At 48.7% G+C, this 22240-nt stretch overlaps 8 protein-coding genes across 8 annotated transcripts; 3 read left to right on the top strand and 5 right to left on the bottom strand.

Moving 5' to 3' along the window:
* Window positions 1-297: 297 nt before the first annotated feature.
* N7529_007007 (ubiquinol--cytochrome-c reductase catalytic subunit CYT1) lies at window positions 298-1578 on the top strand (the record flags this gene model as incomplete). The annotated part of the gene is made up of 5 exons (XM_057242534.1): window positions 298-366; window positions 464-621; window positions 737-799; window positions 858-1255; window positions 1310-1578. The coding sequence occupies 5 exons, from the start codon at window positions 298-300 to the stop codon at window positions 1576-1578; spliced, it is 957 nt and encodes a 318-aa protein (XP_057097893.1).
* Window positions 1579-1937: 359 nt separating this feature from the next.
* N7529_007006 (uncharacterized protein) lies at window positions 1938-3137 on the bottom strand (the record flags this gene model as incomplete). The annotated part of the gene is made up of 1 exon (XM_057242533.1): window positions 1938-3137. The coding sequence occupies one exon, from the start codon at window positions 3135-3137 to the stop codon at window positions 1938-1940; it is 1200 nt and encodes a 399-aa protein (XP_057097892.1).
* A 780-nt stretch (window positions 3138-3917) lies between these two features.
* N7529_007005 (3-deoxy-7-phosphoheptulonate synthase) lies at window positions 3918-7979 on the top strand (the record flags this gene model as incomplete). The annotated part of the gene is made up of 4 exons (XM_057242532.1): window positions 3918-6110; window positions 6160-6339; window positions 6753-7773; window positions 7828-7979. 4 exons carry the CDS (start codon window positions 3918-3920, stop codon window positions 7977-7979), a joined length of 3546 nt encoding a protein of 1181 aa, XP_057097891.1.
* Window positions 7980-8388: 409 nt separating this feature from the next.
* N7529_007004 (uncharacterized protein) lies at window positions 8389-9973 on the bottom strand (the record flags this gene model as incomplete). Its single annotated transcript, XM_057242531.1, has 2 exons — window positions 8389-9300; window positions 9356-9973. 2 exons carry the CDS (start codon window positions 9971-9973, stop codon window positions 8389-8391), a joined length of 1530 nt encoding a protein of 509 aa, XP_057097890.1.
* A 925-nt stretch (window positions 9974-10898) lies between these two features.
* N7529_007003 (uncharacterized protein) lies at window positions 10899-12641 on the bottom strand (the record flags this gene model as incomplete). Its single annotated transcript, XM_057242530.1, has 1 exon — window positions 10899-12641. The coding sequence occupies one exon, from the start codon at window positions 12639-12641 to the stop codon at window positions 10899-10901; it is 1743 nt and encodes a 580-aa protein (XP_057097889.1).
* Window positions 12642-15012: 2371 nt separating this feature from the next.
* On the bottom strand, window positions 15013-17667 carry N7529_007002 (putative DUF221 domain protein; the record flags this gene model as incomplete). The annotated part of the gene is made up of 4 exons (XM_057242529.1): window positions 15013-15998; window positions 16055-17213; window positions 17278-17442; window positions 17503-17667. The coding sequence occupies 4 exons, from the start codon at window positions 17665-17667 to the stop codon at window positions 15013-15015; spliced, it is 2475 nt and encodes an 824-aa protein (XP_057097888.1).
* A 726-nt stretch (window positions 17668-18393) lies between these two features.
* Window positions 18394-19009, top strand: N7529_007001 (Copper amine oxidase N2-terminal; the record flags this gene model as incomplete). The annotated part of the gene is made up of 2 exons (XM_057242528.1): window positions 18394-18469; window positions 18570-19009. The coding sequence occupies 2 exons, from the start codon at window positions 18394-18396 to the stop codon at window positions 19007-19009; spliced, it is 516 nt and encodes a 171-aa protein (XP_057097887.1).
* N7529_007000 (uncharacterized protein) lies at window positions 18996-19880 on the bottom strand (the record flags this gene model as incomplete). The annotated part of the gene is made up of 1 exon (XM_057242527.1): window positions 18996-19880. One exon carries the CDS (start codon window positions 19878-19880, stop codon window positions 18996-18998), a length of 885 nt encoding a protein of 294 aa, XP_057097886.1.
* Between the last annotated feature and the right edge of the window lie 2360 nt (window positions 19881-22240).

The following is a 22240-nucleotide window of genomic DNA, read 5'->3' as shown; positions in this document are numbered from 1 at the left end:
TCAGATATAAAGAATATAGAATATAGAACAGCAGTAGTTAAGCAGACATGAATACAAGAGTGAACTTGTTCCGAAAATCAGTTTTCTAGCGCAGTGCGGTGGCCGCCCAGGAGCCGCCCAGCCAATCAGAACGAAGGGGTAATCATCAACGAAGAAACTTGCAACTTCGACGTCCAACCTCCAAGAGCACCTCTCTCCTGTTCCATCCTCCCCTTCCCCACTCACCCCTCTCTCGCTTTGGCGATTCAGCACCCAATTCCCATCCATTCTCAATTGCTTGGAGGGTTATATTTCGTCATGCTGGGACGTTCGATTCTGCGCGCGTCCAACCGGACCTTTGCACGCCAATCCCTCGGGAAGTCCACGGTACGACAACTCCAATTGACCTTTAAGGAATAGGCCAATCGATTCAACTAGCATCACTTGCTTTATATCAAAGGGATTTGTTACTAATTATCAACAGCGTGCTTCTTCCACTGCCGCCGGTGCCGAGGCCGCCAGCTCCCCCTTCTACCTCACACTCACTGCCGGCCTCGCAACCGCTGCCGCCGCCGGTTCCACCGCATGGTACTACCACCTCTACGGCCAAGAGGCCTTCGCCATGACACCCGCTGAGGAGGGGTGAGTCAAACTGCCCATGGAAGATCGTCACAAACTCGCGGTTCCCGCGCACCGGGCCGAGCATTGTGCGACCAAATTGGAAAGGATTGAAGCTAACAGACGGGATTTTCTTCAGATTGCACGCCACTCAGTACCCCTGGGTTCACGAGCGATTCAACAAGACCTTTGACCACGCTGCGTGAGTGACCACCCCTAAAAGTCACATTTTTGCTCACGCCGTATTAACCCCATTCAAGCCTTCGCCGTGGTTTCCAGGTCTACCGTGAAGTTTGCGCTTCTTGCCACTCCCTTACCCGTGTCCCATGGCGCTCAATGGTCGGAACCATGCACACCGTCGATGAGATGAAGGCCATGGCCGAGGATAACGAGTACGACACCGAGCCCAACAGCGAGGGTATCATCGAGAAGCGCCCCGGAAAGCTCTCCGACTACATTCCCGCTCCCTACCCCAACGACGAGGCTGCCCGTGCTGCCAACGCCGGTGCCCTGCCCCCCGATCTGAGCCTGATCATCAAGGGCCGTCACGGTGGCTGCAACTACGTCTTCAACTTGCTCACTGGTTACCCCGATGAGGCCCCCGCTGGTGCCAACGTCGCCGAGGGCATGAACTTCAACCCCTACTTCCCCGGTACCGGTATGTGACGACAAATTTCCATATTGACATCCAGAATCTCTAACCGAGCAACAGGTATTGCTATGGGCCGTGTCCTGTTCGACGGTGTCGTCGAGTACGAGGACGGCACCCCCGCCACCACCTCACAGATGGCCAAGGATGTCGTCGAGTTCCTCAACTGGTCCGCCGAGCCCGAGATGGACGACCGCAAGAAGATGGGTGTCAAGGCTGTTGCCCTTCTGACCGGTCTCTTCGCCATCTCCGTCTGGGTCAAGCGCTACAAGTGGGCCCCTCTCAAGACCCGGAAGATCGTGTACAGCCCCCCCATCGGTCCCCGTCGTTAAAGTTGCAGCATGACCCTTTGTTTTTGAGTGGGAAAATATGAGAGGTCCACGGGGCCGCATGGCTGGGGAATATTCATACCACAACCCCGGCTAGGCCCCGAAAAGGCCTCTTTGTTTCCATCTGTGTCTATCTATTGGTCGCTGTCTCTGTGTTTTGTTAGAACGCTCCCCGAACACCTGTATCTGTATCCTAGATATATTCTTTTTTTCATTTCCTTTCGAAAACTGTGTGCTTCGAGGAGTCATCTGAATTTAATTTCCTTTGTGATTATGACGGAGACTTCTACATGTGTAAGGCTTTGTATGTGACTGCCGATATTTATGTACATGTACGCATCAGGGCATCAAATCTATGGACATCAGGCCGGGATATCATCCAGAGTTCGCTCACCATCCCCAAAGACCCCAACAAAGAAACAATCATAGCTAGTCCACATCCCCGAGAACAAAGCATTAGCCAGCGCCACCAGCCACGCAGGGCTCCGACCATCAGGCCCAGCAAAGATCTTCGACAGGGCCAAAGTCAACAGCACCCAAGGAACCCACAAAACCAAGAAAAGCACCTTCCCAACCTTCTGCCGCGTACTCGTAATATGGTAAGTTCTAATCTGCGCCAAATACTCCCGATAAGAAACCGGAAGATCATGCTCCTCAGCACCATCCTTAATTAACCCAAGATAGCGCGCCGAAGGCTGCGCATAGTCAGGATCAGGTCGGAAATGCAAGCAAACAGTATGCCACCACGACAGTTTCGGCTTGGTGATCTGCGCGCCAGTCTTTTGCGACTGAGAGCGAAGCCGGGCATCATCTGCAGCTGGCGAGAGCAGCGTGCGCGCTTTGAAGGCCGGCGTGGAGGGGTATTCGGGGACAGGGTCGGAGGAATTGTACGAGTCCGGGAAGGCGTGGCAGTCAATGACGCCATCGCGGTATCCGCGGCCGCCGCCTTCTGTAGCGATGATTTTGGCGTAGTCTGCGAGCGTGACTTCGTACACGACGCCGACGAGAGGCTTGCTCCATCGGCGCTTGTGATACCGCGGGATAGCGGATCCCATCAGATTTGCCTTCTCGGATAGCTCCTCGCTGTCGGAGTGGTGTGCTTCGTCGTGCGTCGGGGAAACATCTCTGTATTGTGTACCTGCGAAGCAGGGCTCTGCGTACGGGATCCCGGGAAGATCGAAGGTGAGTCTGAGTTCTGGGACGAAGACGCCGACTTGCGAGAGCGGTTTGATCCCGCGCATTCCGCGGAATGTCTTGGATGTCAGATTTGATCCATAGGCGAGGTACAGGACTGTTTTGTCTGTTTCCTTAACTGCATGGCCGTGTTCCTGCTGCGTAGAGATCTTCTCCGCAAGGTGTTCATCGCTATCGAGGGAAACAGCCAAGCTGGAGGCTCTGCGACGGCTAACGGGTGTTATTGGAACGGGGGTGGAATCGAATTCGACTTTTTGTTTCGCGAGAGGACCAGGGAGAAGATTTCGTAGTTTGCTTAGAGATTCAAATGCGCTGAATCGGCACCGAGAGACTGGAGCCGCCTCGTCGGGTATTGAGGGGTTTGCCATATTGAAGAAATATAACGCGATATTGAACGTATGAAAACTGGACTGGCGCATCCATCAAGGGGTTAGCCGCGAATACATACGCATGGCTTATAAAGCGGCTCTTCAGCCACGATTCGGACGAATTGATACATCGTCCTCCGTTGCAGCGAACCAGATGAATTGCTGGTGGCTTAGTAATCGCGGAACCGGTGTAATTGACGGGTCTCGGGGCTTGCGCGGGCCGAGCGGGTGAGACATGGTTTCTCAGGTTTGTGAAGATGAAGATGCAGGAGGGAGATAGAGGTGAAAGTTGATGAAGATAGAGAGAACATACAAAACGATCTGGATATGTACCTCACATGTGATCGGGGAAATCTGGGGTAACCTGTCAAATGTCAAGCAATAAAAATAGAAAATATCTCCACTTAAATCTTGTACAACAGTTCAATGTTCAACGTTGTACATGGGAGGAATGGGACATTGTTTTCACACTCGAACACTTGAGGCTATAGTTCCTTCTATGTAGAGATCTTTTGCTCACCTTTGACGAGATAGCCAAAATTGAATACCTACATGCGTCTAGCAAATTACCTGCAAATTAAATGACAGCCCCGAAATAATTTTCCAGCAAGTATATTCTATCCCAGCACTGTTGTTGACATCTACATGCCCAGGTGGTGATCGGGTATTAGTTGACGGTATCATGTGATGAGCCCTTTTCTTCAGAGCACTCCATCGCCGAAACCAACCTCTCTCGTTACACTCCATCCACAAGCTTCAATTATAATGTGAGATGACTGCATGATGACTGCAACGGTGAATTCGGGGTCATTTGCACCCGTCGATGTGGGCCAGGCCAGTGAAACTGCTAAAAGCCCCGGACACTCAGGTCATCGAAATCCTCAGGATCCTCCAGCGAAAACCTCTGACTCGAAGATTGTTCGACTGAAGCTTACCAAACCAAGACGACCAAGAAGCAACCCTCAGGAGGTAGATTGGGATGAAGATCTCCGGCCTACGCCAAATGAGATAGTCGAGGCCAATGCAAGCCGTGGAAGAACCTCTGTTGCGCATACAGGTCCCAAGAAATCGAAGACAATTGATATAAGAACAATCAACAAGCGGACAAAGCCATCGAAACCATCAACTGCCCCAGCCAAGCGCAGAAAGTCAAACCCGACAAAGAGCAACACAGCCAAGCAAGAGAAGGCCAAACCATCACAGCTGCCATTGATAACTCTTGCAGCAAGTGCCCTCGCCGCTACCATTGACAAAGATGAGCCACCGCTGCCAAATCAGTTGAATCATCCTGTCGTGAAGAACATCAAGGATCTACCCGGGGCCTCTCATCAGACATCTCCACCAAAGGATAACAACAAGAAAAAAGCAGAGACTAGCCCTCGCGTGAGTGTCGAGATTCGAAGCAGCAGATCAGTGACAAGTGACTCTTCTTCGGGTTTCGATTATGGCATCAAGTTTCCGTCTCAAAGCCAGAAGATCAGCATCCTGGAGCATAAGGCACAGCTCAACAAACAAAATAGCAATAGCCAGGTCGTTACTGCGCGAGCCGATACATCTTCCAGTTCCGACGGCAGTGCGAAAAAGCAAATTCAAGAGAATGCTTCCAAGATCACCATTCATGAGTCAAAAGCACAGAGGAAAAGTACGAAGACCAAGGTTGTCCGTGAGACGAGCGTTTCCAAGAAAAACGGCAGAGCTCAGAATGTGGGCAATAAACTCATGCTCGCGCTTCACGGGAATGAAGAGTCTCAGCATGAGCCTATCGTTAAGGATGATGCCCCTATCATCATCTCATCTGATCTAGTCGAGCCCGAAAAGTCTCCCCAGAAGAGACAGCCCGAGTCGCCGCCGGTCCAGGCTGCACTGAAGCCTGCAGAAATCGAGCGAGTACCGGAAGGAAGAGTTTCTGTTGGGAGTCGTCAGCATCAAGTCAAGTCTGAAACAATTAAACCACCGTCCCCAGTCATCACCAATAAAACCAAAGAAGCTGAAGAGATAGATGCGACAGGCGGAATGGCCACCTGGGGCTCCTTCTTGGAGTCCCTGGGACATAGCTCAAGATCTAGCACCGAAGACTGCTCTGATATTGAACTAGGCAGAGGTCTGATGGATGATGGCCCTTCGATTCTTGACTACCACATGGGCACAGAACATTTGTCCGGGTTTGAGGCCTTGCAACCCATACGATCTGGACCGACCACGTCTTCACAACTGACTAAACCCTGTGAAAGTCCGGCACCCACCTCGTCGGATACTTCAATCGCAGGAAAGACAATCGATCCCACAGCAGTATGCATCGAGAAACATAAATCCAGTCATACACCCGAGTCTCAGAAGCCTCTTTTGCCCAACGACACCCTGACGGAATTCAACTATGCATCTCCCCAGCACTCCAAGTCAATTTCAAAAGCAAGCATCGTCGACAGAAATGGCAGTCCCCGACTCGTGCCCCAGTCAACTAGGAGCACGGTTGCACTTCAACTTGATTTGGATGGCGAACCGATCTATGAAGAAGAGGCCAGAATCGCTGACATCAGCCCAAGTGAGTATGATCGAAGCCAAAGCGAACCTTCCACAGAGGGTAAATACGATAGCGTCATCTGGACCAAGTTCCAGAGAGATATGTTCAAGGCATACGGAATCGAAACAGATAGACTACCCAAATCTCACCCCTGGCCGCCGCAAACCAAGCACCAACAACCATCCTTCTCGCAGGAAGAGACAGTTGATGGTGCTAACCCACACAAGGGATCAGCGACTGGCCCAACTTCTTCCCAACAAACCATCGAAGAAAGGGGACTGGGCGTCCAAACTTCAGGAAAATTTGACCGATCATTCTGCAGCGAGATATCGGGATCAGCACAGCCAGATATGCAATCACACCGCTCCTCGGACGAAGACCCAATGGATTGGACATCGACCTTGCAAGCGGCACAGAAAGACGCATACAATCTGCTTCATCAGACTAATGCGGTAAGTTCAGCTTATTTATTGAATAGATTATGCGTTGATTATGTTCTAGAATCTCTCCATCCAGCTGGCTGCAGAGAAAGCCACCGTCACACGCGTACTCGAGATTTACCGTCAAGGTTGCGGTCGGATGCTAGATGATTTATTCCGGGCGCAAGAATCCCGTATGCAGCTATATCGGCAGCAAATGCAATACGTCAAAGAGCAGCACGCAGATATTTGTCAAGATCTGGTTCGTGGATTGCAGGAGCTGGATCGTCGGGTGCAAAAGGGGCCAATGTGAACGCGGGGAAGCAATTGCATAGCTAACCGATAGAAAGCACTGGAGTGGGCCATTTTTAAAGAACCCTAAGGGAAATTCACATGTTTTAAATCCACAGTTATAATGCCATCGCCGTGATTGGAACTGTTGCGCCGTTCACCGGATCACGTGGGAATGCGATCGGATCCCTATACTTCTATTGACTCATAGCATCGCTTTCTTAAAGTTTCTTTGACCTTGGCAATTTGACTTGATTTCGTCCTTTAATTATACTTCTCAATTCCTTTCAATTCCTTCAATTGACTTGCGACGTCCCTTTAAACCATGTCGGTAAGGTCCCACCCCTCACTAAACATCCCACTTCAACCCTCTGACGTCGCCAGTTCTTCATTGACAACCCTAATGTGGGCAACACCAACCACCTCGAAGATTCACGCAGTAAGTCTCAATTTCTCCCAAAACCTCTCCAAACCCCTCTCCAAACCCCTCTAACCTCTCCAGTTCTCGGCTACAACCCCCTCACCCCACCCAATCTCCTCCAACATGAAATCGCCTTAACCGAGAAATCTCGCCAAACGGTCCTCCAAGGGCGCTCCGAGGCCGTCGAGGTCGTACATGGCACAGACAAAAAACACCGCTTGATGGTAGTAATTGGACCATGCTCAATCCACGACCCTGAAATGGCACTGGAATACTGCGACCGCCTAATGAAGATGAAGGAGAAGTACGCAGACGACCTGCTGATCGTGATGCGCTCGTACCTCGAGAAGCCGCGCACAACAGTCGGCTGGAAGGGCCTCATCAACGACCCGGACATTGACAACTCGTTCAAGATCAACAAGGGTCTGCGCATGTCGCGCCAACTTTTCGTCGACCTCACGAATAAGGGCATGCCCATTGCCTCCGAAATGCTGGATACCATCTCGCCGCAGTTCCTGGCAGATTGTCTGTCTGTGGGTGCTGTCGGGGCTCGCACCACCGAGTCGCAGGTTCACCGGGAGTTGTCGTCTGGTCTTTCTTTCCCCGTTGGATTCAAGAATGGAACGGATGGGTCGCTGGATGTTGCTGTTGATGCCATTGGATCTGTTAAGCATCCCCATCACTTCCTTTCTGTTACGAAGCCCGGTGTTGTTTCTATTGTTGGAACCGTTGGAAACCCGGATTGTTTCGTGATTCTGCGGGGTGGAAAGAAGGGCCCGAACTACGATGCTGCTAGTATTGCGGATGCCAAGGATAAGCTTAATGCTAAGGGCATGCGGCCTCGCTTGATGGTTGACTGCAGCCATGGAAACTCGGAGAAGAACCACAAGAATCAGCCTAAGGTTGCTGCTGTTATTGCTGAGCAGCTTTCTGCCGGTGAGGAGGCTATCATGGGTGTTATGATTGAGAGTAACATCAACGAGGGTGAGTTTCGTTATGTTCGGATTTGGGATTGGAATTTATGCTGACTCGTTCTAGGCAACCAGAAGGTTCCCGCAGAGGGCAAGGCTGGTCTCAAGTACGGTGTCAGTATCACCGATGCCTGTATCCACTGGGAGGATACCGTAGATGTGTTGGAGACCCTTGCTCAGGGTGTTCGTGCTCGCCGCGAGAAATTGGCCGCAAAATAAGCTGTGTTGGGATTTTTCAGTTATACCACAAAAAGCCATTGATTAAGCGTGTGATAAAGAATCAAAAGTTAAATACTCTTATTTCGGTCCCTCATCGTTCTTGTTTTGATTTCTAGAAGTCAATGAGCCATTGGCCTCTGAGGTCTGGAGACACCTCGTATGAAGATATTCAACTACAACACACCATCAGATGATACTCAGCCACTATACTCCAAAGAATGATACGAAAGAGCGAAATAGACCAATGGAAAGGGATGAGGAAGAACCGTTAGAAAGAGGTATAGAAAGACGAAATTGAAAGGCAGATAGATTAAAAAGCTTCAATTCACTATGGTAAAGATGTAAAAGATTACTGACATCGGTCGAAATGGACTATCAAGTCGATATCAGCGTCCAAATCCTCAAAGCTTCAATGCACGCCTCTCATGAAAGGCGGAAATACCTCGGAGTAGAAGAAAGGCCAAACGTGCCGAATGGGTCCCACATCCGGGTCCAGAGTGGCCCCCTGCAGCCACTGTTCTCTCATAATCGCATTTCCAGGCAGGAAACAGGGAGGCAGGGCAGAAAGTGCAATTCCTCGCTGATGGCAAAGTTCAGACGCGTCTTGTCCAGCAAAGAGCATTCCAAAGGACGTACGTTCATAATCTTCCCAACCATAAACCAGATTAGGCGGTCCTTCGTAGGAAACCCTTTGCAGAGACCCTAGGTGTCGGTCATCTTGGGTCACCAACTCGATTAAAGCAGCGAGCACCTCAGTGCTGAAGAAGGGCATGTTTTCGTGGAGATAGAAATCAGGTCGGATGTGGATGGTTCTGATACCCTCTGGCAGGACATCCTGAAGCTTAGACTTGCCCGTTCCCCAACCGACGAGAAGGTAGAGTGGAATCTCGATCGTTTTGAGATTTGGCAACCTGTGGCGAACATCACGGAAAAGGTTGCAGCCCACATCCTCATAAAAAGGCAACATGTAATTCTCTGCGCATGCTGGCATGATTTCCACGCTTATAGATAGATGCTGCAGAGTCTTGCGTTTGGCTTCTAGGGCATCGAGGAGGTGTGGCGACTCCCGGAGAAAGTCGGTGGTTCTCATACATCGATATGTCAATCCCAGATGGACGCATTTTAGAGAAGGAATTTTAGATAGCAGAGTCCCGATTTCCTCGGTGGAAGTAGATGACCTGCTAATAATAAGATTGTGCAACGAGAAAAAATGGGGACAGTTCAACATGGCGACAGGATCGGTCAGCCAAGTAATCCCAGCCATGCTTGGGAGCCAGATCTCGAGAATCTTTAGAGAGGGAAGTTGGAACCAGGGTACGAACTGATTGTTCATGTCCAAAGTAGCCAGGCTTTTTTTCAAAAGATCTTAGAGGCACATTGCTTCCATAATCAACCATCTCCAACTTTGTGAACCGAGACAATAGGTCAGGGGGTGAATTGCCAAAGAGGGAATGGTGCAGCATCGTTCCAGGCATACCGCCATTTTTGACGACAAACAGAAAGTCCAATCGAAGGCTGCGGAGGTTATGCAATAGTGATAGCAAAATCGTTGCATAAGCGTGTTCGTCCCCATTAGAAAGGAACGTAACCCATTCCTGTTCCATCTTGGCTGGATATTTGGCGGCTCGAACAAGCATCCGGGCCCACCTCAAAGTAGGTCTGAATCGATGCTGTTTTGCAACCCAGTCGCCGTCTGAGCTGCCGATTTGAATGGTTTCCTCGGTCTGAAACGGAGCCCTCCAATTGTTCATGCTCACGTGCCAGATGTAGTTTGCAACATACGGGCGGTCTGAAAGGGTACGGAGAAGCATCAGCATGCGTTCCAAGAGTGGATGCTTCCAGTCCCAGTGGATCGAGCGATAGAGGAAGGGCTCAGCCGAGGCACGGAGGGCATGAGATGTCTTTGACAGGCTGAGCAGGGCTTGAAAAGGCAATATGTCTAAGATCAAGAGCCAACAGTCCGCAGGAAGCTTCGCATGAGGTGATGACGCCATGCTGAGTTGTCAGCAGCAATGCTGCAAGTACTAGTGTGTGGTCAGATATGATTAGCTCTACAAAACATTGTGTCAACATACAGGTGCAAAGGCACGCCAAGATCTAGAATAAGAGACCAAAAGCGTGGCGAAGACGGGGCAAGCTTTCTGCGATGATCAACGAATCCACAGTCCCTAAGGACCATGATCCCCTGTAGATCAGAAGCCTGTTAGGATGGACGATTGAGATTGAATATGATGGAGATGATTGACGGACGGGGATGTGAGAGATGAAGAAGGATGAAGAAGAAGGAAGATAGATGAAGTACGTGGAAGAATAAACAGTAGCGAGAAAGGAAAAGAGAGGCCTGGAAAGGAACGAGCTATGAACTTCCATTTTATAGGAAGGTGCGTGACCTATTGACTTACTATACATGACACATGTGTACCTAGTGCAGCTATTATGGATTGTTTCAAGCTTTGATATCTAGATCTACGAATCGGCATTCGTCTAGACACTGCTAATATTAAATGAACATATGAGTATAGTGAGCTATTACAGATGTATGCTCGAAAGGGGATTAAAAAGAGACTTCAGAGAATGTATAGAAAGACTGGGAACAAAATCTATTGAAAGACTATAAGAAAGACTACAAGAAAGCGAAAGCATACATGTATCGAAGATGACAAAGTTATTCTATTTACCGAGTTGAAAAAGGTATCTTCCATACTTTCAAGACCTAGGACTAGCCTGTTATATACAGACAATGGGTTGTCAAAATTATACAAAAAATCTTTAAGAAACAAGTATATAGATTTCGTGGGAGTATTTCACTTCAGTATAATCATTGTTGGTAATGAGATATATGCCAATAGATCAAGGTAAGCAAATAATATACAAAAGTGTGAAGTTATATACAATATCCAACAGTACACACGAAACACCTCAACTGCCCAAATCAGGAATCTTAAAATCAATAATACAGGCCGCAAAGGATGATCTCCTGACACCGGGATCTAGATGCCCATGCAAACCAGCCGAACAAGGCTTAACATCCAAATGACCTCTCCCATACCTCCCCCCGAAACCATCATCCTCGGCTGCTCTTTTCCTCTTCAATGAACACTTCAAAGAACTATTCTTCGATCCATCGACCTTCACCAAACCCCCTTCCCTAGCTTCAAACCTCCTACCCTCCAAATCTCCAGTATCAACATCAAAAATCTCCCCCTTGCCATCGCCCCCAAAGGCCCAAACCCGCACACCACCCTCACCACCCAGCACCGAAACCTCAACAGCATCCTCAACAGTCCCAATCACCTTCCCATACACCTTAAACGGCCACATCATCGCCGTAGCCCGGTAAGCAACACTCAAGAACTCCCTCCCATTATCAGGATCAACATTCCAGTCGCGCGCAAGGTCGCCATCCCCCATAGCACCGCTGAGCTGGCGCTGACGCTCACGACGGATAACATTAAAGACATCGAGCGGAACGGAGTAGAGGACGAGGCGGTTGCCATAAACGGCGACAATGCGCAGACCCCAGCGGAGATCCGAGGCCGCAGCAAAGGCCACCGGAATGGGAGGCATTGCGTCCGTGCCGAAGGGAGGTATGCAGACGAAAGCACGGGTCAGACTGGTTGGGCCGCCGATTGGTGCATCAGAGCCAATGCAGAGTAAGTTTGAGCGTGGGTCGATGAACATCATATGGAGACCGTCATTGATCGGCACGGCACGGTAATGGTGGCAGTGCGTTGCGCGAACGAAGCTGCGGGAGGGTGCGTGTGGGATGCGACGACGGGAGAAAGACTGGACATCTGCGAGGAAGTGGAAGCGGGGTTTGGGGGAAGGAGGGCATTTGCATTCGTGCAGGCCTGGGCCTGAGAGGGAGGAGATGAGGCGGAGCTCGGTGGGTGTTTCGGGGTTGCTGGGGAGGAAGTGGAGGATTTCAGAGGGCTGGGGGAGAGTGAAGTGTTTGCGGCTGTCGGTTCGTTTGGAGGTTGTGCTATGGATTTCTATCCCGGACGCGCAGCCGAAGGCGACGAGGGGTCTGCCCGGGCATAGGGCTATTGTGCGGGGTGGGTTGTCTTCTGTGCAGATGTTGTAGAAGAAGTGGTGGGATGATGGGTCGATTGGCGTGGGGGGTTGTGTGGACTGGCTCATGTCTAGATCGCAAATCATGCCAACGCGATTGTGTAGTAAGGCGGCGATGGTGAAGCGGGATTTGCTGGTGTCGATGGTGGCTGAGACCACGTCGAATGGGCATAAGATGCGTGAAATCGGTGTCATGTCTGCATCGCTCGAGTCTGGAGATATTGGCCGTGTCTTTCGACTAAGAAGGTGATAGACGTAGATCATACGCCCAGTTGTCACAAGAAGGTACTTGCTGCAATTGCTCACACTGAAAGCTGACGTTCCTGGTCCTTTGCTTTCGCTGATTTGCATAACCGGTTGGAGTCGATTGCCCCGAGCCTTCTTTGCAGTATCAGAAAGACCCGAAAAGTCAACCACAGCAGTTTTCAAGAACCCAGGCCTCTCAACATTTGACTTTCGTCCCGAAAGAAGACACTCTGTTGCAAAGCGTCGGCTCATTCTCCAGATATCGCTTTCATCTAATCGGGTTGATGTACGTGGCGTTTGTTGGTCTTGCAGCCATGCATCCCACCACCCTGCCTTTTTCAACATGGTTTCAAGGAGCCTGTGATTCAAACTGACACGCATCCACTGGGAGCAAGTATGCCGGGCGTTGTCAAAATCCCGTGGCGCCAGCATAGAGAAAATTTCCAGTAAGATCTCTGTTGGTGCAAGGTTTGCCGCAGACGGCGTCGATTTCCTTGTTGAAATAATTGGCTTTGTACCTCGCCTTTGCGGCATTTGTTTGGCCTCAATCCTCTTCGAATTAGGCGGCATTAGCCCTGAATTCCGCTTTCTGTGTGTGACAGAGTCCCTTCTAGACATATGACCAGCATAGTCTTGATTTGAGGACCTCAACGATCTCAAGGCAGGCATGTTGATATAGCCGGCGGTGGTAGCCATTCGTTGCAGACTACGATATCTCACTTTCTCTTTTGATCAAGTCAAAACATTGCCTGATAGATGGTAGAGAAAATGATAATCGTGCAGTTAACGCTACTTCAATCGAAATAGATGCAGTGTGGATTCCTTTAGTTGACAATACACAAAGGATATATAGTCAAGTCCCAGATAAATTAACCTGCGACAAGAATAATCCCCAAGACTGTGTTTATAGAACGATCAACAGCGTAATGATCGTCTAACAGTAAATCCACCGATCAGCGATCTCCCATCAAAGATTTCTACGAAAGATTTAAATCCGAAGGGAAGACCACTCACATAAAGCGCTCCCAAATCCCGTGGATTCAAACAAGTATTTGCCGAGTGCAAGGTTGTATGGTTGTATCGGCAACCTACTGAAAGCGGAGCGGGAATTTGATAGGACAAAATGGAACGGGAGATTCAAGGGCCAGGCAAGGGCTGACTTGTTTAATTAAATACTGCATCTCACTATTTCCAGAGGCGATACTAAGTTTACACAGTAAATTCAATTACGGTCCTAACGTCGAGACTTGACACCAAAAAGTAAGCACTTCACCTGGACGAAGTTGATACAGATGTGCGTACCACGCGGAAGTCCGAGGAGTGGAGCACGTCAAGAGACATCAAAAATGTCGGCTTATTGTACATAAGCAGGTTAGTTTCAATGCAGTATGCAGCTACCATCATTCCATTGCAGTGCAGGCAACTGTCAGGTAGACATTGAAGGACCCATGGGTCAACTACCGAGCTTAACTTTGTGCAATCGAGTGGTCCATGGTTCCAGGTCTCAACAACCCACTTACTGCGATACCGTAGTACTGGACTAGAAACCATGTATAGATCAGATCGTGAATCTGAACCCCATATGCAACACTGACATTCCAGAGGATCTCGGTAAAGAGTGAAGAATGCCGGATGCAGCATATGTCTTGGCATTTCGAACCTCACTGCGTACATGATGCAGATGAAAGTCATAACAATCAAAAATATAAGATTGAATAAACACAGTCTTGAAATTGAGTATTTAATCCAGCACATCCCACATTCCTGACCTCTCAAGGATCCTTTACAAGGTTGTTGTGTCTTGTTCGATTGTTTCAGCTCCTCACCGCAAGAGAGACAACCGAGCCCCCCACTGCTCAGGAATGCGCCCCGACCATGTGGACCCCAACGTACAACCTAGGGATTCCAGAAGTCTGTCCGTCCATGTTCGAGGTATGTCCGCACTGCTGGGACGTTCGGATTCAGGAGGGGTTATTGGATGGTGTGATTTCGCATCTACGGCCACTGTAATCCATTGATCGTATAGATCACAATCCGCCGTGAACCCCTAGCAGAATGGTGTCTGAGGCTATTCGTTCCAGACCAATCGTTAGAAGGATACTTCTGACTGGTAATATCTTACATTTCTATTTCACATGATCAGGCTCAGGCGTCCAATTTCTCGTGATACATTTCTAGGTTCTTGTGTGAACTGGGTTGAATTCACGCTCAGACATTGCCACGTTTGCCGCTTTTTGAAACGGAGGAATGCGGCAAAAGAGTAAAACCAAGCGAAGCCGACATCTTTACCGAAAAATCTGGCAAGATATGCTTCGATTGGGGGCTGTGTTACAATGTATCTAGTTAGATACTGTATGATTCAAGGCAACAGTCTATGCAATATGACTACATACATCACACGGATCTCAACGAGGTATTACATACAGATCAGTACCGTACAACCCTATACCCAATGGACAAGACACTGAAAATACAACAAACAATGTGCTTTAAAATAAAATTCAAATCAAATACTTGAGGGAAATAAAGAAGGACAGGCGGAACGAGCCCGACAAAACCCGACAAAAGTAAGCAAAGATGCCACGCAGGGATATCATAACCGAAAACATCAGAGAGTAGAATGCGAACGAGGTATCAAAGTCGTATATCATGATGGGTCAAAGACACATGCGAACGAAAGTATTGACAAACGGCGGAAGCAAAAAAGAGAAAGAAATCAAACGTTCGGGGTCTGACGAGCCTCGAACGCCGAGGCACCATTGCCTTGAGTGGCCCGACCAGGTAGCCAGGCAGCATGTAGCGGGACAATCAAGCTCGGATTAACGTACTTCTTTAGCCGGAGCTCGAGATCATGCCCGCCGATGCGGATCGGAAGACTATCGCGATCGAGGCCCGACGGCGGTGAGAGGGTTGAAGAGGGGGACGGTGAGATCTCGCCGCCGCCCGGCTGGTCTCGATTGATGCTTTTTAGAGCGATGAATTTCATCAGTGGCTCATATGTGCGACCAAACCAGTAGGAGAACCAGACGGTAAAGCCTAGGAGGGGGACGAGCAGGAGTGACCGGGTGATTGCCTGGCGGAGGGCTAGGACACCGATCATTGCGAGTTGATGCACTACTAGACCAACGAATACGCGATTGCAGATCATCGGCCATGCGCGACCAGTGGAATGTTGTTGGTGGTCCATGGCGTACAGGAGTTGGTACTTGTAGATGAATTTGCCGACTGTGAAGTAGATGAGGCCAAAGAGGCAGATCAGCCATGAGCTTGGGAATACACTGTATACCACGCAGATGACTAGGACCAGGATGGTTTGCGGGATAGAGAATCCGTAGCTAAACTTGGGGGGCGTTGCTAGTTCAGCGTATTCCCGTGGCGTGCGAGCGGATAGGAATTGGAAGGGATATAGTGCTACACTTCCGAATTCGAGTAGTCGGAATGGGAAGAGACCTAGTCCCTGAAGGATCAAGAGATTGATGTAAAAGGGGGCGAGACCTTCCAAAGATTTCGCCAAAGCGAAGGCAATCGTGGTGGAATCTTTGAATGCATCTCTGAGGTTTTCCCAAAAATTATAGAAGCCACTTGCTGTTCCGAACACAGTGAACAATAGGAACAAGTTGAAGAACGAGAAGAAAAAGTTCTTGGAGATGACGGATAGTTCAACATCGCCGCGCGAAACCATTCCCTGGTTGTTGGAGAGCCCTGAAAATATGATCAGCAACGTGTACAATTTGTGGCGGGATTGATGCAAAACTTACACTCGTAGACATAAGGAACAGCAACCGTCAAAAGCGAGAACGCAAGTGTGGGCAAACCAGTTTGAACCAAAGACTTCAGAATAGGATGCTCCGAGAGGAACTCCGCGAGCTGGGGCACAATCTTGCGCAGTGTCTCTAATTCGAGCAATGATGCAATAGGCAGCAAAAGCACGGACCAGAAAACGGTGAGGAACCCAATGACAATAGTGATGGACCACGACTGGGCCATTCGGCGCGCGCGAGGCAAGTAGGTATTCTTCCAAATAACATCCGCCGGCGCGGGAGCAAGTCGAGCAAACATCTGCATAGGATGGGGGTCAAGGATCGCCTGGACAAGCATTTGAGACGCGGCAATCGATTCCATAGTCACAAATGCGATCTCAGTGCTAGGGTATTCTTTCTCTCGAGCGCTTTGAATGCGTTCGTCGGTTTTCCGGAGCTTCTCCTCGAAGTAATCGATTGCGTCGATCATGCGGAACCGAAGCTTGAATGGACCGTACCAGATGCGGACTTTGGGTCTCTCGTTGGAATAGCCGGAGATATGACCGCGCTCGCTTCCAGATAAGAGTCCAGACCGTTCGTCATCTGAATCGTGAGGGGGTTGATTGGTGAGCGGCAATGTATTCCCATCGCTCTTTGGTCGCTTATATCCAATATGTTTTGTCCATGCCCTCTCAAGTTCTCGGATGACTTTCATTCTCTCGTCGAGCAATTCATCCAGTTCGCGCCACTTCCGGCACACGGTGATACTCTCCACCTTGCCAACGCGTAACCCTTCCACGAACTCTTTGATCTGTTCCTCCGTGCTCAGGTCGTGCGGGATCCCTGATAAGCGAATCGTGCGATCTGTCGTACTGGTCTGATTGCCAAGATATGTTTGGCGAACGCGGATGATGATATTCGTCTCCTGAAGAAGCATATAAATAGCCAATCCACTGAAGACGTATGCAAACAAAACATAAATCCAGATGTATCCAGGGTCAGTAATTGGCTTTTCTTTTTCTTTTTCTGCAATCATCGTGTCGTTGCCAGGCACGTTGTCCCATCCAGGAAGTCCGTATTGGCCGGTATATTTATAATGTATGGGGAGGATGATTGCGACAGCGAAAATAAAGACGGCGAGTAAGAATCGAATCGCAAACTTGAAAAAAGACAAGAACTAGCCCAACGCGCAAGTCAGTGACGGTCAATTGTACGGTATTTTCCCGAGGCCTTGAACATACTACATAAGCATCCAAGCCTGCGGATTGCAAGACTTCTTCATCAGTAATTCGATGAAGAACAGGAATCCAACCGAAAAGGGTATCCGGAAGCTCCGGTAGACGCGAAGCAGCATTTCGTTGTCGTCGTCGCGCAGCATACAATTCGGTCCATTTTGGTCGCAAGATCTACAACAAGCGAAGTTAGCAAGTGTGGCTTTCAAAGTCATCAGAATCCAGAAAACATACACAGAACGTCAAGAAGGCACTCAAGCCCAGCGCAGAGCTAATGACGAATTGCGTGTACAGATCGCGCTGCTCTTTCAACTGATCTTCCCACCGTCTCTCTCTGTCATTGGGCTTAACAGCAAAGGCCGTAAATACCGTCGCCGCCGCTGATGCTGTCAAAGACATGACTCTGGTTTAGCTAGTTGACTTCGACAAGCGGGGGCTGTCGGTGCTGGTGGTTTATGAAGGGCATGCAGCAGATTGTCGTTGCGACTGACGTCAGGTATGTGGGATGATAGAAGGAGAATATCCGGGTGGTACAACCACAGTAGCGCGTTTTCAAACCGATGTTGTTAGATAATTGGGATAAAAGGAACACTCGGTGAGCGTACTCCCTTTGTTTTTTCTTCTTTACGTCAACTTTCGATGACGACTCCCCTGGAAGATGAGTCATCACTTTATGTGCATAAGCCCAGAATAAGGCAAAGGGTGGCACTCAATCTATTCAAATGTTCCTGTCTATTTTGCTGTTTGATGCATTGATTAAAAATCTCAAGTCACGAAATGCCACCTTGGAATTGAAATTATTGAAATAATACTATCTACGTATGTTGATTGCAAAATTACCTGAAATGCCCCATAATTACTAATTCTCACTTAACTCAAGGCTCATCTATTGCGCATGAATAGAAATGAAGCAGATAGAACACTCTTCTTGAACATTGACTTGCCAAAGTGGGAAACTCGTAAAAAACGATCATTTAATAATACTAAAGCAATACCACCCCCGAGAAAACAATGATAGACCATCAAGACAATTAGAACAGCTTCAAACTCCCGTCGAACTCAACGTAGCTTCCCAAGAGCAAATCGCCCCGTAGCCATTCCTCAACCGCCTCTTCTTTTGCCTCAATGATTGAGCACGGAACCGACCGATACTGGGCCGAACAGAATTATCCTTGGCTTTTCTACGGTGTCCTCAAGACCTGTCAGTCACGAAATGCCACCTAAGAACTGAATTCATTGAAATAATACTAGATGGATATGTTTGCGGTCACGCTGGCTCAAATATTTAATTGATAACCAAGTACTGGGATGGGATCCACGGGCTAATGGGCGGTGGACGGAGCAGAGTTTCAAGGAAATTGAAGGTGCGTTCGACTATGCGGCACGAGAGGTGATTGTGAAGGACAAGGATATCGTCATTTGGCATACAATTGATATGACCCATACCGTGACTCTGGAGCATTTCCTCGTCAAGTCTGTCTCGGGTTTTCTGAAGCCGACTAAGCTCTTCGAATTCAAACCTGCGTCAGACGTCCCGCAGAGTACGCAAGCTATGGACAAGTGTGTTTCCAAGTTGAAGGGAAGCCATGTCAATGCCTTTAAGAACAATTCAGATCAGGAAATAGAACCGGGCATCTCTCGGACTTGTGATCAAGTTGGAGTGCGAATTTGGCTAGAGAAGTTTATCTTTGACATAGTTATCACTGCCTCAAACGCCGCGGGAGTCCTCACTGCCAGCTGAAATTGTTTGACTTGTTCATGTCTTGCACCCACGATACAATGTCAAAATTCGACATTGTGATTTCGTCAAACATAGCTGCGCTGTGAAAATGCTCAGGGTCAAATATTGGCATGGAGTTCTGTTCAGGCAAAGTCGAAGATCCCTGTGAATAATGATCAGAAAGACCTCCGAGTTGCGTATCTCTGTAGGGGAAGTTTGGAGATATTTGGCTGGGCAGCTGGACAGTGTGCTCGGACGTGTGAAGCTGGTGTGATAATGGTTGCATTTTGATGTAACAAGGCTTCAAGATCTGCAGAGCTGATGCTGCCAAGGAAAATCTTTCTCGAGCTAGTTCAAGACGATACATAGCCTTCTCAATCGCATAGAAAGTCCGCAGTATTTTGGCGGGGTCTGACGGTGGGTGTTCGACAGTTGTGACAGAGAGGAAAATAGCGGCATCGACGGTGTATACACAAAGGGCGTATATACTATAGTATTGCGTGGCCATTAGATCGAGCAGCCGTTCCTGTGCATCCAATATAGATAGTGCTGCTTCAATTGCAGCATCACGACTAGTCGCTCGTGTTTTGGCGTGGGGCTTGCGAAGAGCCATCAGAAATGAATACGCCGCAGTTGCTATTTGCTGACGCTGTTTCGGAAATTGAGGATGACCTGAATCCCAGGATATATCCGGGCTCACTGGCCTGTGTACCGGAGGCAGGCCGCTAATCAAGGACAAAACGCGGTCATGGAGGATAGTTATTAGCTCATAATCCTCGAGATGGCGCTTTTGAGCCCCGAGCGACATAGCTTCATGGATCTGTCGACAGATGACATACTGAAAGAGATGGGGAGTGAAAGATGAGGGACTTTCATGGGCGGATAGGGCCATTTGTACTGTTCTCGACGAATCTCCCAGTATATCACAGTCCAACGGCGGCACGACTGTACAGCCACTGCTATTAATTGCTCGAGGCCGGCCTAAACTGAATGCCATGTGACTAGTTTTATCAGTAAAAGTGGCAAATATGTCGCGTGTTTCAGAAGCGTCTAACCTGTCCCAGGAAAACAATTTGATCCATAGCCTTCGTTTATATTCGTCATACCACAGCTCACTTAAAGTTTCTTGTAGTGAGTAGTGTGCTTTCTGAACCACCTCAGACTGTTGATGGAGCCCAAGTTCTGTTCAAAATGAGTAACGTTCATGACGCGATGGTTGAGGACGCTCACCTGATAGCACTGTCCAATACGTGCCACGCCTCTCTCCCACGACTGGCGTTCTTCAGCCACAATGCCCTCATCAGGTCATTTTGCACGGTAGTTATTGCTGGTTCCTCCTTTCCCACAATATGTATGATTTCCATGCTCCTCGTAGAGAAATCACTGGAAAGGCGATCACGTCCAGTGAACCCAATCAACTGTAAAGCCTGCAGACATGGCATAATTGGGTGAATGAACTGTAAAGCAACGGCAAGGACCTGAAGCAACAATGCGGGAAAGTGAAGAAGGTCGTTTGACAGTCCTTCGAGTTGCCCAGTGGAATTCCGGTGTCATAGAAATTACACCAGGTACTGTAAAGCTTCTCAAATAAATATTTTTCCAGAAGGGCAAAATACCAATTGGCTTCCATGAAATAGATTTCGATGAGGTGTCGAGTAATAGACCGTGGAGGTATTTGCGCATAAAGATCGGAAAGATGCAGGCAATTCGGTAGTGAAAGAGGCGTGGTACGTGCAAGTACCAGGGCGCGACTTTCGGAATCGCCTCCCCCGAGCTGTTTCACCTGTTAGCTATACTTAGTTGAGGAAAAAGCGATTTCCAGACTAACTCCACACAATTCTGATACAGTGGTTTTTGAATGGCTTGATTGAGAATATCCAACCTGATTTTGCAACTGCTGGTTCGTTGGCAGTGTCGGAAATTGATTTTCATGTGGTGTTAATGGGCTCTGCGATGCCAATGGCTCTGTCTGGGGTGCCGATCTTTCATTAGGACTAGATATGAGAAATGTTAACTAACAGCATACATCGGCTATATGGGGCGAAATACGATGTCGATCTCTAGCACTCACCTTTCTAGATATCGAAATTTACATTCTTCTGGAACCCCTCTTCCAGTACATCTGTTACATGGTTTTTCACGACCGCACTGTGAGCAGGTTAGGAACCAAACGGCTCAAGAGTTGACCCAAAGTCCTAGGGTCGTTAAATTCCCCACCGGCGTTTCTTGGCTCCACAGCTGTGTCGAGTCGATCGACGTGTTGCCATTGGAGTACGTATGTGAAATCCAATCATTGTACGGTATATCTACCGACTATCATGAGAGCTGTCAGGAAACAATGTATTACATCTCGCAAGTGAATGAGAACTTATAGTGTAGATAGCGCGAAGATCACCGACATATTTCTCCATCGGATCTTTAGAAATTTCCTCCAACTCATAAAAACTTCTCAAAAATGTCCTTAGTTCAGATCATGCGTGCTGTACTATTTACTTGAGTAGCGGAATCCCATTTGAGATGTCCGTTGAAGACGTACCAGTTCTAACCATCGAAACCTCCACCGACGCCATTGTTCGCGTCACAGCTTCTGCCCTCAGCGGTAGTGATCTCCATATTTAACGCGGAACCAGAGTCCCCCTAGTCCCTCGGAGCCTATCTTTGTGGGCCACTAAGCAATAGGTGTGATTTCCGAAACCAGCTCTGGTGTCAACTTTTCAGCTCGTGATATCGGCGTCATACCAGACCGCATAGACGACAGCCACCTACTGCTTGAATCGGAAACCTACACTGCCCAACTTGGTTGCTGTCAAGGTACATTCAGCTTCATACCTCAGAAACCTAGTGGCTAATATATATATTCTGGATAGCTAAGTATGGGCGCGTGTCATTCGCCGATAACGATATGATTCTAGCTCTTAGTAGCTATACCTCTGATCCCATACTAGAATATTTTTCTTGTCTGATATCTTTCCAACTGCATGGCAGGCCTTCAACTACGCAGACTACGAGCCTAGTGACACTTTTGCTATTTTTGGGGCTGGTCCTGTTGAACTACTCTCTGCCTACTCTATCATGCTTCGTGGGACTTCCCGCGTGTGCTCGGTTGACAATGTTCCCGCGCAGCTTACCTTCGCGGCCTCCATTAGTGCTATACCGATCACCTTGAATGAAATAGACCCAGTGCAACAAATTATGTCCTCGGATTCTGGCCGAGTGAGACGCAGTGTGGAATGCGTCGGATACAAAACATTG

Source organism: Penicillium soppii (genome assembly GCF_028829465.1).
Source record: "Penicillium soppii strain IBT 18220 chromosome Unknown utg000005l, whole genome shotgun sequence".
NCBI lineage: Eukaryota > Fungi > Ascomycota > Eurotiomycetes > Eurotiales > Aspergillaceae > Penicillium > Penicillium soppii.
This window is presented reverse-complemented; position numbering and strand designations above follow the sequence as displayed.